The 13,703-nt window shown below is 34.4% G+C and overlaps 1 protein-coding gene across 6 annotated transcripts in view; it reads right to left on the bottom strand.

Annotated features, from left to right (window-relative positions):
* Positions 1 to 888: 888 nt before the first annotated feature.
* Positions 889 to 13,703, bottom strand: part of FAM133A (family with sequence similarity 133 member A) — a 39,282-nt gene continuing 26,467 nt past the window's right edge. For all 6 annotated transcript variants that reach the window (XM_032257760.1, XM_032257764.1, XM_032257759.1 and 3 more), the window contains one exon: positions 889 to 3,836. In XM_032257760.1, the coding sequence (XP_032113651.1) occupies positions 2,990 to 3,733 (744 nt within the window). In that variant the 5' untranslated portion in view covers positions 3,734 to 3,836 and the 3' untranslated portion in view covers positions 889 to 2,989. The remainder of the gene's footprint in view (positions 3,837 to 13,703) is intronic.

The following is a 13,703-nucleotide window of genomic DNA, read 5'->3' as shown; positions in this document are numbered from 1 at the left end:
CCCTACATCTCAGACTATGTCCCTTTTTGTAAAATAAATATGGCCAAAAAGAAGTAACTACAGAAATGTCACAACATCAAATGAAATTTATCTTCAAAATAAATGTATAATTATCAAGAGAGTTGTCAAAAGGTAAAAAACAAGAACCCAAAATTTTATTGTTTCCTTATCTCCAATCTAAACCTTCACCTGAAGCCTGAGACGTTTCAAATTCCTTTTGTGCTCAGAATTAAATTGTGAATCTAGAGTGTATCGATTTTTCCCATCTCTCATTTTTCTTATTTACTTTCTCACTGCTGCCCTTTCCATAGCTGAAGCGAATTTAATGTTATACCTAAAGCTATACTCCGTACTAATCAGGTAAGGCAGATCACTAATAAGAACTTTAGTGCTTTTCACATAGGGAAAACACTATGTTGCTTCTAATTTAGAAGCTACACATTAAATATTCAACTAAATCTATTTAGTCTATTGTCCTCCATATTTCTCTACCATAACTTTTATAATTAATATAAAAAATAGCATTCCCCTTCTTCATCAAGTCCTCATGAGTACTTTAAAAATTTCTTTCTCAAACACTTTACTGGAACTTTTTTCTACAATCAACAGAATAATGTAGTTCTATTTCCTAGGCAGCATTTCTGATAAGCATGAAATATGGTAGACCACTCTCTCAATCATTACATAAAAACTGATGCAAATAAATGAGTATTTCCTTTTACTATGGCATAATTATCACTTCTGAGTCAATGGGTAGACTACAGAAGAATGTGATACAAGAAGGTGAGTCATTTTATGTAAATGATGAAATAGATATACTAGAGTTTTGTGTTATTGATCAGATTAGGTTAGATGACTACACAGTAATAAAAAGACCCCAAATCTCAGTGGCTTAACATATAACAGTTTATTTCTTACTTTAAAAATTTTACTGCAAGTCCATCAGCACTCCAGTCCGGTCCTTCTAAATTGTCACTTATGGACCCAGGTTACAACCATCTTGTAAGTATCCCATTTGGAACAACTTGCTTTCACCTCACCATCACAGGCAAAAGAAAACTGGAGGGTCATGCAGAAATTTTTACAGCTCCAACATGGAAATGCAAAATCACTTCTGTTTACAATCCCTCTGCTTGAAGTAGTCAAATGACATTGCCTAACTACAAGAGGTTTGGAAGTGAATGGGAGCAGATAGATATATGATGAGCTGTAAATACTTTTGCCATATTCTACAAACAATATAAGCTTATGAAAGCATTTTAATGAACATTTCGAAAAACTCTATATGGATACAAAATATCCCATAAATGTAATAGTTTTTTATCAGCATAAACATATATTTTTAGGAAAAAGCTAAAGTTATGAAGCTCCAAGGTGATCTAACATGGCATCACTATAATATTCCAAGAACCTTAATGAGAGATTCCAGTATTTCCAATGCAAAAAATTTGGCAAGACAACATGTTATTTATCTAGCAGATGTTTTTTATCTTTATAATTTTCCTTGTGATTGAAGGTAGCTGAGATAAAATCTGCTATTTTAAAACAATAGCTATTTAGCCTTTCATCATGCCAAAATACTTTGTACCTATGACATTGCAATTAGCACATCCTTCATCACAGGTGGTTTTTGAGACATAAATTTATAATTTATGTTACTCTGATATATAAAAATGTAACATAAAAATATTTTTTCACTTATTTTTACATTAGTGGTAAAAGTGAATCAGCAACAGATACAAGGCACCAAATTGTAGTAAAATATGGACACAGGAAGATCAATGATGTCACTATCACCTAAATTTAACTCCTATAATATTTCAATATTAATGCTTAAGACAAAAATCTTTTCAACAGCAATCTTACTAAGATTTTGGCAGTAGTTTTATGTAACACATGGCGTACTAAAGGTCTGGCACTTAACTTGCGTACAGTAACCAGCTTCAATATGAAGGCATTACATATGTTTTTAAAAAAACTTTTCACATGCTAAATATTTTGGCAAGGGTGCAATTAAACACAGTAATGAAATTAATATAGCAAGATTAAGAAGCTACAAACTTGAAACTTATAACCTAAGCATGAATCGTATCTTATAAAAGGATCACCAATTATATAGAATATGGCCAGATAACTAAAACTTAATAGTATAAAACATGCAAAAACAATTGCAGAATATTTCCTAATCAAAAACCATCAGGGTCTGTTTAAAATGATTCCCATACAAAATGGGTATAAAGTTACTTCAAATCATGTAATATTGTAATACTAAATATTATTCAATACTGTATAATGAACAGTGCTGAAGAAGAGGTAAATTTCAAAGATATGGGGGCTTACTTATGCTGTAAACTTCGGTCCTTCTTGTTCACTTGAAGCAGCATACAACATCCCAGAATTTCATTAAGTAAGAAACAGATGGCTGCTGCTCTGGCAAAAATAGGATGTGTAAGAGTCAAAGGCACACTATTCAGCTAGCCACAGTGATTAGCAAACACTTGCCCTTCCCACCCCCACATGCTCTTCCCCATGTAAACAAAGATTCATTAAAGAGAAAAGTAAAATGAACTAAACTTATCTACAAAAGCAAGGAATTGACACATCAATGTTAAGTCCTTGCATCAAAAACACCAACTACCATTATCTGGAAATTTCTGATTATATTTCAAAGATGTATTCAAATAAGATACATTTAAACCTTAAATACACTTATTTTTTGTCAAAGTTATTCATTATCTAACACGTTTTACTTTAATTGCAAACATTTTATTCACTGGTATGACAACAGAATTTTAGCTCCCAGAGGAATTAACCACTGGAAGGAAGGACAAGCAAACAAACAAAAACGTATATTTAAGTTGCCGGCAGCCATTATGCCCCTTTCTGGCACACTGGGATTTGACTGGCAACTCAAAGTCCAGAGATAATTCTACTAACACAGGGAAACTCGGTAAACTCATTCTTGCTTTTTTTTGTTTTTTTTTTTATGTTATCTTGACTTGTGACTTGGACCAGACTTCTTTTTCTTCTTCTTACTGTGTTTCTTGTGCTGTTTCTTCTTCTTCTTCTTGACCTTTTCCTTTGCTTGTTCTCGCTCTTCACACCTTCTCTTCTTTTTAGCTTGCACATCCTCTTCATAATCTGATTCAGATGAGGACTCAGATGATAAATCATCATCAGGATAACTTTTCTTTCTTTTTTTGCTGAGACTTCTCCCATCCTTTTCTTTCTCTGTTTCTTCCTTTGACTTCTTTTTCTTTTTTACAGACTCCTTGCTTTCTGATTCTGATTCATATGTAGAGCTTTGTGATGATTTGTATGAACGGTTCTTCTTTTTCTTTCTCTTTTTTCCTTGTTTCTTCTCCTCATCCTCAGAATCTGAAGAACTGCTTGAAGAATCAGAGCTTGAAGAAGGAGATGAAGACCGACAAGATTTCTTCTTTTTCTTTCTCTTTCTTTCTTTTTTTTTAGAGGAGCTCTCATTTCCACTTAATAATTTCTGTCTGCTTTTTTCAAGTTCTTTCTTCCAATTTTCATTCATTTTTTCTTCAAATTCAGCTAATGCTTTTGAGCCTCTTTTTTTATTTTCTAATTGTTTCTTTACTTCTTCCCAGGTGGGCCTTGGTCGATTCAGATAATCTTGGATTGTTGGGCCCACAGATTGAGTTGGGCCTCTCCATCTGGCCATTGCTATAGGATTCATATAGGCTACCCGATTATCCCGCTTGCCCATGGTGCCTGATGTTTCCCAGGGCAGACTCTCAGTTGCCAAGGAGAACAAGGATAGATACTCTCCTTAAATTCTTTATCTACTGAAATGCCAAGCAAGGTCCATTCTGTAAGAGGAAGCAGATGGAATGATTACAATTCACCTTTAATATAAAGACAAAATAAACATATAAGCTTAATTATTCACTGCCTATCACATAGTAGAGTAGAAATTTCCAAAATCTTATATCATGGGTACAAACAATATGCACATTTAAAAATTTTACATATTAAAGACACTGTGGTATAAGCATAATATAAACTAAAAGTGTCTTATATACCTCATGTAAGATTCTGACAGATATCTAAAATATTTAATAGCCATTTCCTTTTACATTCTATGATGCTTACCTTTTTTCCTTTCTTTCATTCCTGTTTTATATAGTATATAGAGATAAATTTATATAGCTAAAATCTGTACTAGACAGACCTTCACCAACTCAGGGAAGTGCAATACAACCCACTCTACTCCTTTTGACAGAAGCCCAGGAGTCATACCTGAAAACTTCTTCTCCCTCAACTGTCAAATCCAATACTTTACTAAATCCTGATACTTAAACCTCCCCAATAGGAATCATATCCATTCATTTGTCTCCAAATAGGCTGTCATCAACGTAGTTCAGGCCACTATCATCTCTTACTTGGACTATTAATCTCTACTCCCTATTAAGTGTTTATTTTCTGTCAAGGACTGCTTAGTATTTGCAATGCATTATCTCATTCAATCTCAAGGCCAAACCTATGAAGTTGATCCTATCATTATCCCTATTTCACAGATGGATAAATTGAAGCTTAGAGAATTCGAGTAAAACTCAAAATTTGAACATGAAGTAACAGGGCTAATAAATGGCATAACCAGGATTTAAACAAAGGGAGCCTGATTCCAAACTCTGAAAATATAAGGCAATACCAAATTGTCTCCTTACATCAACCTCTTAAAAGGTAGCCTTTTCCCACCCTTACTCCCTTTTACTGTAGTCCCCACTGTAAACAGAGGGATCTTAACGAACTCCAGTGGCTTTTCATTTTAAATAAATCAAATCCAATCTCCTATAAGGTCCTATATGATCTGCCCTACTTACTTCTCTCTCTTATTTTGTCTTGTTTCACTCACTCCTTTTCTCAATTTTTTTTCATTTGTTTACTGGAACATGGTGAATTATAGGCTTAGCCAGTATGGCCAATTCCATCTTATCCTTCAGGTTTCAGTTTAAATGTCAATTCCTCAGAAAGTCAACTATTAGATTAAACTATGTAAAACTATTTTTGTGGGACACAAACAGTTTAAATATCAACAACTTTGTATGGTTCAAACTTACACTAAATTAGTTTGCCTCTCTGCCTACCCTTCATCCTCATTTTTCTGTATGATAGTTCACTGTTTCTTTTATTCATAGCATTTATGAAATTGGTAATTATTTCATTTGTGATTATTTCATTATACATGTGTATCCACTGCTAAATGTAAGACCATGAAGAGTAAAGGTCATGTGTGGCCTATCTCATTCACCATGGTGTTCCCATTACATGACATAGAATCTGGCCCATATCAATCACTCAGTAAATATTTTCTCAATAATAAACAAACAAATAAGTTCATGGATGGATAGATGGGTAACTCTGGGAGAGAAGAGGATTCAGAGGGAGCATCCTGGAGGTGGTGATGTCTATACGATTTTAAATAATGAACAGTCATTTACCCAGAATATGAGGATATTAAGGACAATTTTGGTAGAGGAAACATGAGAAAAGAGCACCACCAGGTATTTATTGTTGATGAAACCTAAAGATCAAGAGGGCAAGGGGAAGGAGGTAAGTTTGCAGAGATAAAAAGAAGCCTAAATATGGAAGCCCTCTTTGGTCATTTGAAAATCTTGGATTTTTGTTCTATAGTTGATAGGGAGCCAATAAAGACTTTTATATAGAAGAGAAAAACAATCAGACATATCATAGATTTTTCTACCAGTCTCCATCTTAACCCTGATCCTTTAAGTCAACCTAACATACCTACCCATCATAAGCTCAATGCTATAGACATTTCAGTGACCCTTGGTAACAGTTTCCAACATCTTACTTCCTGTGTTCTTGATCTTACTCTCCTTCCTCTTTAGTTATGTGCAAATCCTTGGTGTTTCTGTAATTTTCATTCTTACTCTTACCCTAATCACCTCTCAAATATCATCATGTCTCTGATTTGACCAACCGAAACTCTTAAATACTTTAGTTCATATTCAACTTGCAGCTTCTTTCTGTTACTTGACACTCACAATAGAATGTTCCATTCTAATTTCAGTTCCTTGAGACCTAGCCCTGACATTAGCTAGAAAGATAGGCAAAGGCCAGTTCACAAAGGCTTTGGGTGGTATGGTAAGGAGATTGGAATCTCCTCTGTGGGATTTACAGTAAAGCTAATGGGGGAACACTATTTTAAGTAGAAAAATGATATGGTCACATTTGAGTGTTTAAGGACAATTATTTACAGAGTAAAAGATGGATTAAAGTCAGGTTAAGACAGAAGGTGATGAGACCACTCAAGCATTCATGTAAACAAGAAATGAAAGAGTCTGAAGTCAAACAGTCACACTGTGAATGAAAAGAGTGAAACTATATGAGACACGTTGAGAAGATTCTATTTAAATTAGTGATAAATTGGAAGGGTGAAAAAGATACACAAATCTGGCATAAGCCTCCAGCTTGACACATTAGACTAAAGGCAACAACGACTAGGTAATAGAGAAAATGGCACAGGCTTTGAGAAAAGGTTCTAGTTTCCACTTTGGAATGATAAAGTTTGAAGCGCCTATGAGATTTCTGGATAATTATGCAAGTAAGAAAGAGGATGTATGGATACTGGCGGTTTGGAAAGCGATCTGAGTCAGAGATACTGAACTGGCTGTCACTGAATGATAGCCAGAGTCATGAGAGAAAACTAAATTACTTTGCAGGGAAATTTCAAATGAAAAAAAGTCTGAGCACTGGATTCAACTGAACACCAACACGCAAGGGGTTGGCATTTAACGAAAAATCTATAAAGTATGCTTTAAGAAATTAGCCAGAGTGGTAAGAGCTGGACCAGTATCAGAAAAGAAAGAGTCACAGAAACACAGGGAGAATAAAGTTTCAAGGAAAGCATAAGAATTCTTATGACTCTGTAATGTTTAAAATTTCTACATAAAGCAGGTATTATCCTTACCTTTGAAAAATTCATAAAAATAGAAAAGATGTTATAGACAACAATATTAAATCCAGCAGATCAGTGAAATTAAAATAAGATCTGAAAATGTTCACTATGCGTAGCTATTAAGAAGTCATTAGTAACCTTTGCTAATGGAATCTGAACTAAGTGGTGAGGGCAGAAGTCAGGTGACAGCGGGTTAAAAGACTGAATTGAAGGTGAGAATGTAGAGACCTAGAGTATATAGATACAGTCAATATGGAACGTAAAGAGACAGGAAGGCAACCATAAGATGCAGAGTTAAAATTGTTTTATGTAATCCCAGCATTTTGGGAGGCTGAAGTGGGCAGATCACGTGGTCAGGAGATCCAGACCATCATGGCTAACACGGTGAAACCCCATCTCTACTGAAAATACAATTAGCCATGCATGGTGGTACATGCCTGTAGTCCCAGCAACTCGGGAGGCTGAGGCAGGAGATCAGGCCACTGAACTCCAGCCTGGGCAACAGAGTGAGACTCTGTCTCAAAAAAAACAAAAAAACGAAAAACAAAAAACATAGGTAAGAGAGGGAATAACTAATGTGGCAAGATCACAGAGAAAACAGAAAGGAATAACATTAAAATCAGAGGTAGAAAGAATCTCTCTTCTCCCAAGAGCAGAGGATAAGAATAGAGAATGGATATCGATGCAGGGATGCAGGATTTTTTGGAGGATGGCAGGAGGTAAAAGAGAGAAAGATGGAGAATTTCTCACATAATAGTCTTCATTTTCACTCAGTGGTAAGTGCCAAGGTTGTCTGCTAAGATTAAGACAGTATAGGAGATTTGAGACCAATAATTAAAATTTGGAGTAACAGCAGAGAATGCGAGATTGTGTTGACACCATGTAAGTGCTGCTGGAGTTCATTTGAACTGAAGAATCTGTGTGATCCTTTCCTAGAAGATAAATCAGACTGAGAAAAGAGAAAAAGTAACACCAACAAAATCTCTTGCTCAAATACTCTGTTTTGAAAGCACTGTGGCTAACCTTCTCTGTTTCTATTACAGAACAAGGAGTAACTTGATTTTATGTACATCTACTTATTTGCATGAAATATGCTAAAATCCTGTAACGGTTAGATATAAATTGTGAAAATCATGCTAGTAATCTGGATATTATAATAATATTTGTTCATTGATTCTTACAATTCGTTTTTGAAAATCTATTATGTGCCAGATACTATGCAGTGGATATTATGGTTTGGTAAAGGGAATAGTTATTACACAAATATAAAACAAATGATGATTATATAATCATAATCATGATTGGAGAGATAAAGGAAAAGTACAGGATGTTACAAAAGGAACAGATACCTAATTCAGAAGCGAAGGTTAAGTCTGAGCTACTGACACATCATCTGAAACCTGTGGCATAAACAAGAGTTAGCCAGAAACAGTTAAACAGAATGGGAGTAATAAAAGATTGAATTTCCCAAGCAGAAGCAATATCAAATGATATGGTAACGCCTCGAGGTACAAAGGAAAAGCTGAATACAGTGTAAAATAGTCATATTACTTCTATATACTAGTAATCATCTCAATTTCTCCTTTTTGAAAGTGATTATGCCATCTGATATTAAACATACTCAGTTAAATATCAACATAAAAGTAAGGTCACTGAAAATATATCTTAATGTTTCCCAGTGTAGTTTCTACCATAAATATCACTAAAACTAGTTATTTTAAAGATCATCTCTAAATCATTTAAAGATTACAAATGATTCCAATAAATTTTCAGTGAGATGTATAATTGTAGATAAATTTTCATAGATACATAAATTTGAGTTGAAATATCTTTTTGAAAGTAGTTGGCATTTCCTCTAAACCTTAATCTGAAGCATTCAACTCTTCTGCAAATATCTGGGCATTTGGATGCGGCTCCTATTTAACAAAACCTTAATGTTATTTGTTCACATTAGCTCATGCAACTTACTATGCTGCTGAAACAAGTGTATCTTAGAAAGCTTCTTAAAGGATTTAAGACAGGAATGGGTCTGTTAAATTATAAAATGGCAATTATCTGTACATGTAACAATATCTTTAATTATAACAATATGCTTAGCCATTTTACATTGGATGATAATATAGAAAATAACAACAGTGCAATCTAAGTCACAAACCAAATAAGAAATAAAGAGGGTTTATTGAAAAATTAAATCATATATTAAATCATATATTAAAATCATAAATTAAATTAATCATTTAATTTCTAGGAAATACATAGCTTTAGCAAGGGTGTGTTATACAATATCCTTTTTCCTAAATAAAAGCCAAGCATGAACACATCCTATTCTAGTTGTTAACATGACTGTTCTGAAGCAGAAATTATCACTCTTACCCTGACTGGAATCAACATGGTAGAAAACTGCATTGTGGAAACAATTCTTCTCATGTATATTCCCTCCAGCAGAGTTCTGTCATGGAGGATTTGTCATTCTAAGGAAAATGTGAGAATTTAAAATATCTCTTCCTCTTTCTTCCCTCTACAGAATTGTCAAGTGACAAATGGTCAGTCTCTGCCATCTTAAGGATAATATGTGAAAGCTTACAGAAGCAACAAAATATTGTAGATGCAAGTGCGAAGATAGGAAAGAATGATGTCAGAGGGTAGAAGCTCCAAGGATAAATACTTGTTAAATGTTTGTTTTAAAGAAATGAACACTTCACCCTCTCATTGGCCTTACTATAGTACGACACTTTGAATTTTAAATTCAGAAAAACAAATCATCACATTGTTTAGCTTTTATGGCAATCAAGTGATATGTATTCTTTAAACAAACTTTGTATTTAAAATAGTTTTAGATTCACAGAAAATTTACAAATATTGAACAGAGGATTCCTGTATCCCCTGCATCTAGTTTCTCTTACTGTTAATATCTTACATTGATATGGAACATTTGCCAAAACTAGTGAACCAATACTGATACATTATTATTAATTAAAGTCCATTCTTTATTCAAAGTTCCTCATTTTTTGGCTAAGTCCTTTTACTGTCCCAAGAACCCATCTATGATACCACATTACAATTAGGCATCATGTCTTCTAGACTCCTCTGAACCGTGGCAGTTCATCAGAATTTGTTTCTGATGACCATCACTATCTTGAGGAGTAATCATCAGATATTTTTTAGAGTGTTTATTTTATTTTTTAGTCAGGGTCTCACTCTGTTGCCCAGCCTGGTGTGCAGTGGCAACATTTTGGCTCATTGCAACCTCTGCCTGCTGGGCTCAAGCGATTCTCTTGCCTCAGCCTCCTGAGTAGCTGAGACTAAAGGCACGTGCAACCACATCTGGCTGATTTTTATAATTTTTCATAGAGACAGGGTTTCGCCATATCACCCAGGCTGATCGTGAACTCCTGGACTGAAGTGACCCACCTGCCTTGGCCTTCCAAAGTGCTGGGATTACAGGTGTGAACCACAGTGCTTGGTCTAGAATGCTTTTCAGTTTGGGTTTGTCTAATGTTTTTATCATAGCTATACTTAGATTGTAAGGTTTTGGGAGAAATAACACAAAGGCAAAGTATCATTCTCATCACATCATATTAAAGGGATGTACCACTAACTTATCATTAAGGTTGCTAACCTTGATCACCTGACTGAAGTAGTATTTATCAGTTTTCTCCACTCTAAGATTATTCTCCTGCCATTTCCATACTGTACTCTTTGGGGAAAAAAAGTCACTATGTGCATCCCACACTTAAATAGGAAATTACATTCCAACATCTTGATGGAGTATGCCTACATAAATTTTCTGGAATTCATTTGCACGGGAGATTTTTCCATTTATCCCTATTTATTAAGCCATTTATTTATACCAGTATGGATTCATGAGTATTAAGTTTATACTTTGGGTAATATTATAACACAATTTTATTTTGCTGCTTAAAATTTTATTTTGTTGCTTTCAGCTTTGGCCACTGAAAGCTCTCTTAGTTAGCTCCTGTGTCCCTCTGATGTTAACTCCCTCATTTTGTTTCTTAAGTACTCCCTTACTTGCTGGCTCTTACAAGGTGCTCCAGTATCATTTTGTATATCCCTGCATTAGCCCTAGAATCAGCCATTTCTACAGAGCTACGGTTCCTTTTACTGTAGAATGCTATTTATTAGAAAACAAGACCTTCGCATTGGGTGTGCTCATTGCTATTGGGATATTATTTCTTCTAGGCCTTCTCGGCAGACAGAGTTACAAAATATATAAAATGGTTTTAATTTATTCAATCACACATTAAGTTTAAGTAATTTGCACCAGACAGGAATTATTTAGAGATGATACATAAAACACCGTGTTGACTATAATGTGACATCTAGGTGATATGACTGAGTCATCACCGACAAAGTACATTTATTTCTCAAGTAATAAGAATGGATCTGTCCTTAATATACTTCTGAAATTCTTTGAAAGACTAAGAGTATAGTCTAAAAAACAGTGTAAAGGCCTTCAGAGGAACTAAATTCACAAGTTTTGTCCCTTTAGCACTTTACCCTAGCCAAGCAGCCATGAACTAAAAAACAACAGTGTCTATAGTTCCAGTGTCAATGCTTTAGGAAATCCTCTGTAGAAAACCATTATATACATAAATATCAAATTCAACTAAGCATTTTCCAAGAAGGTACTTGTTTTGACAATGCATTTGATATGTTTTGGATAGTCACTCATGACTTTCTTGATTGTTTCTTGACAACAGATTTTGCTCTAGAGCACTGTGTTCAGATGTGGTGGGACATGACTTTACATAAAGTAATCAAAATGGCCTAGAACCCTTAAACTTCCAGCCCCTCTATTCCACAGGTCACCTGACCTGAACCAAATCTAACTGAATACTGGCTTCTTTCCATCTGTGTGATATGACTACTAATATAAAAATACACCCTGAACAAATCAGGTTTGCCCCATGTTCTATGCCCATTGTACTAGTTCCTGCTTAATAAATGTCTTTTAAGTTTTGTCGAAATCCTTGACAAGGTTCCTCAAACTACAAATGTTATTAAGCCAGTGTTGTTCAGCACTGAACACCTAAAATCAATTTTATTCACATTTGACCAGTATGCAATTGAAAAATTATTTCAAACTTTCAGAGTGAGATCAAACTGGACTTTCTATTTATTTCTTATAATTTCATTTACATTTTAGTTTTAAAGTAAAGCAATATGCTTTATAGTAGAGGACCATAATATGCCCCTTGAGGCAATGCACTGTGCATACAAACTGATTTGCAGTCTAAAATATGTCAACATTTCCCTAGCATCTAGTTGTGCCAAGATACACTTGTCATCTCGTCTAACAACTTATCAAAGATAGGGCCTTAAGCATAGGAAGCAAAATACCAAGGGAGTTCTTTACTATTTTTCCCAGTGAACATAATTCAAAACATATCTATTTGTGCATGGCTTTAAATAGCATTAGTTGTTTTTACATGTATCAGTGCCTTCTGCAAACTGCCACCCCCACATAAATTTTTAATGTATTTCTGAAAACAGAACAGAGAATGTAATGCAAATATACTGGCTGAGAAACAGCCAAAAGTACTACAGTTATTTATTGAAGATAGATACACTTGTATGAGTTTTAGATTTTCTCATATTAGAAATGACTATATATGCACATGTCCTTAAAATCCAAAGGCCAGAGCATATTTGTTAACATAACTAAATTATAGCTGGCTACTGAAAATAATAGCATGGAATGGTCAGAAGCATCAAAAACTGTGCAAATTTATTTTGTCATTATCATACTGGAATCAAAAAGGACTATATTTACATAACTGGCATAATTTGAAAACCATGTGGAGGGATCACTCAGTATTCATCCTTAGAGGGAGAAAAAGCAGTTTTTCTTTTCCAGGAAGATCACTAAGGAAGATTTGGCTGGATGAAAGGAGATAAAGCATCTTAGGAAAATTCACTGGGCAGGCTATATCAATTTCACTGATGCAGCGAATGATCATTAAAGTTGAAGGCCCAGCTCTCCCATTTACTTGCTGAGTACTCTCAGAAAAACCATATTACCTCACTGTCTCAGTTCTTATATCTGTAAACAGAGCTGATATATGATTATTCTCTTTTAAAACACCATCCCCTATCCCCAAGTTCAAATGAAATACTCTTTGGGAACCATTTGAAAATTGTAAAGGTTTATATAACTATAAAGAGTTGATATGCCTATGACTATTATAATCAGTATATAATAATTAATATAAATATGCAATACTTAACATGAATAGGTACTGTTCCAAGTGATTTGTATGAATTACATCATTTAATTATCAAAAACTCCATGAAGTAGGTACAATTATCTTCCCTGTTTGACAGATAAGGAAACTGAATCTCAGAAAGGTTAGGTAATCTGTTCAAGGTCTTATAACTAGTAAAAGCTAAAGTCAAGATTGGACCCTTAGAAGCCTGATCTATAGTCTGTACTATTAAATAATGTTATAGTAGGAAAAGTGGTTGTGAATTCTAGCTGAGAACTATGATGAAAATGCAATGGTTATTTGCAACTGTATAACTACACTTCATGTTGAGAAGGTGACAGGCCAAATGCTTCTTTGAAAGGGCAGAAGAAAGCCTAATGTTAACAGAATTTTAAAGGGTTGATAAGATCAGTTTCTATAAACTGGGACAAATTAAAGAAAATATTCTGCGAATTTGTCAAATCAATCTAAAATTTTCAGATATATAAAGCATAACCCTGTTATGGGCTAAGGGTGGAGATGAGAGC

The sequence above is a fragment of the Sapajus apella genome, unplaced genomic scaffold, assembly GCF_009761245.1.
Source record: "Sapajus apella isolate SASKATOON/1434 unplaced genomic scaffold, GSC_monkey_1.0 scaffold98, whole genome shotgun sequence".
NCBI classification, from domain to species: Eukaryota; Metazoa; Chordata; class Mammalia; order Primates; family Cebidae; genus Sapajus; species Sapajus apella.
The sequence above is the reverse complement of the archived record's forward strand: the minus strand, read 5'-3'. Positions and strand labels throughout refer to the sequence as shown.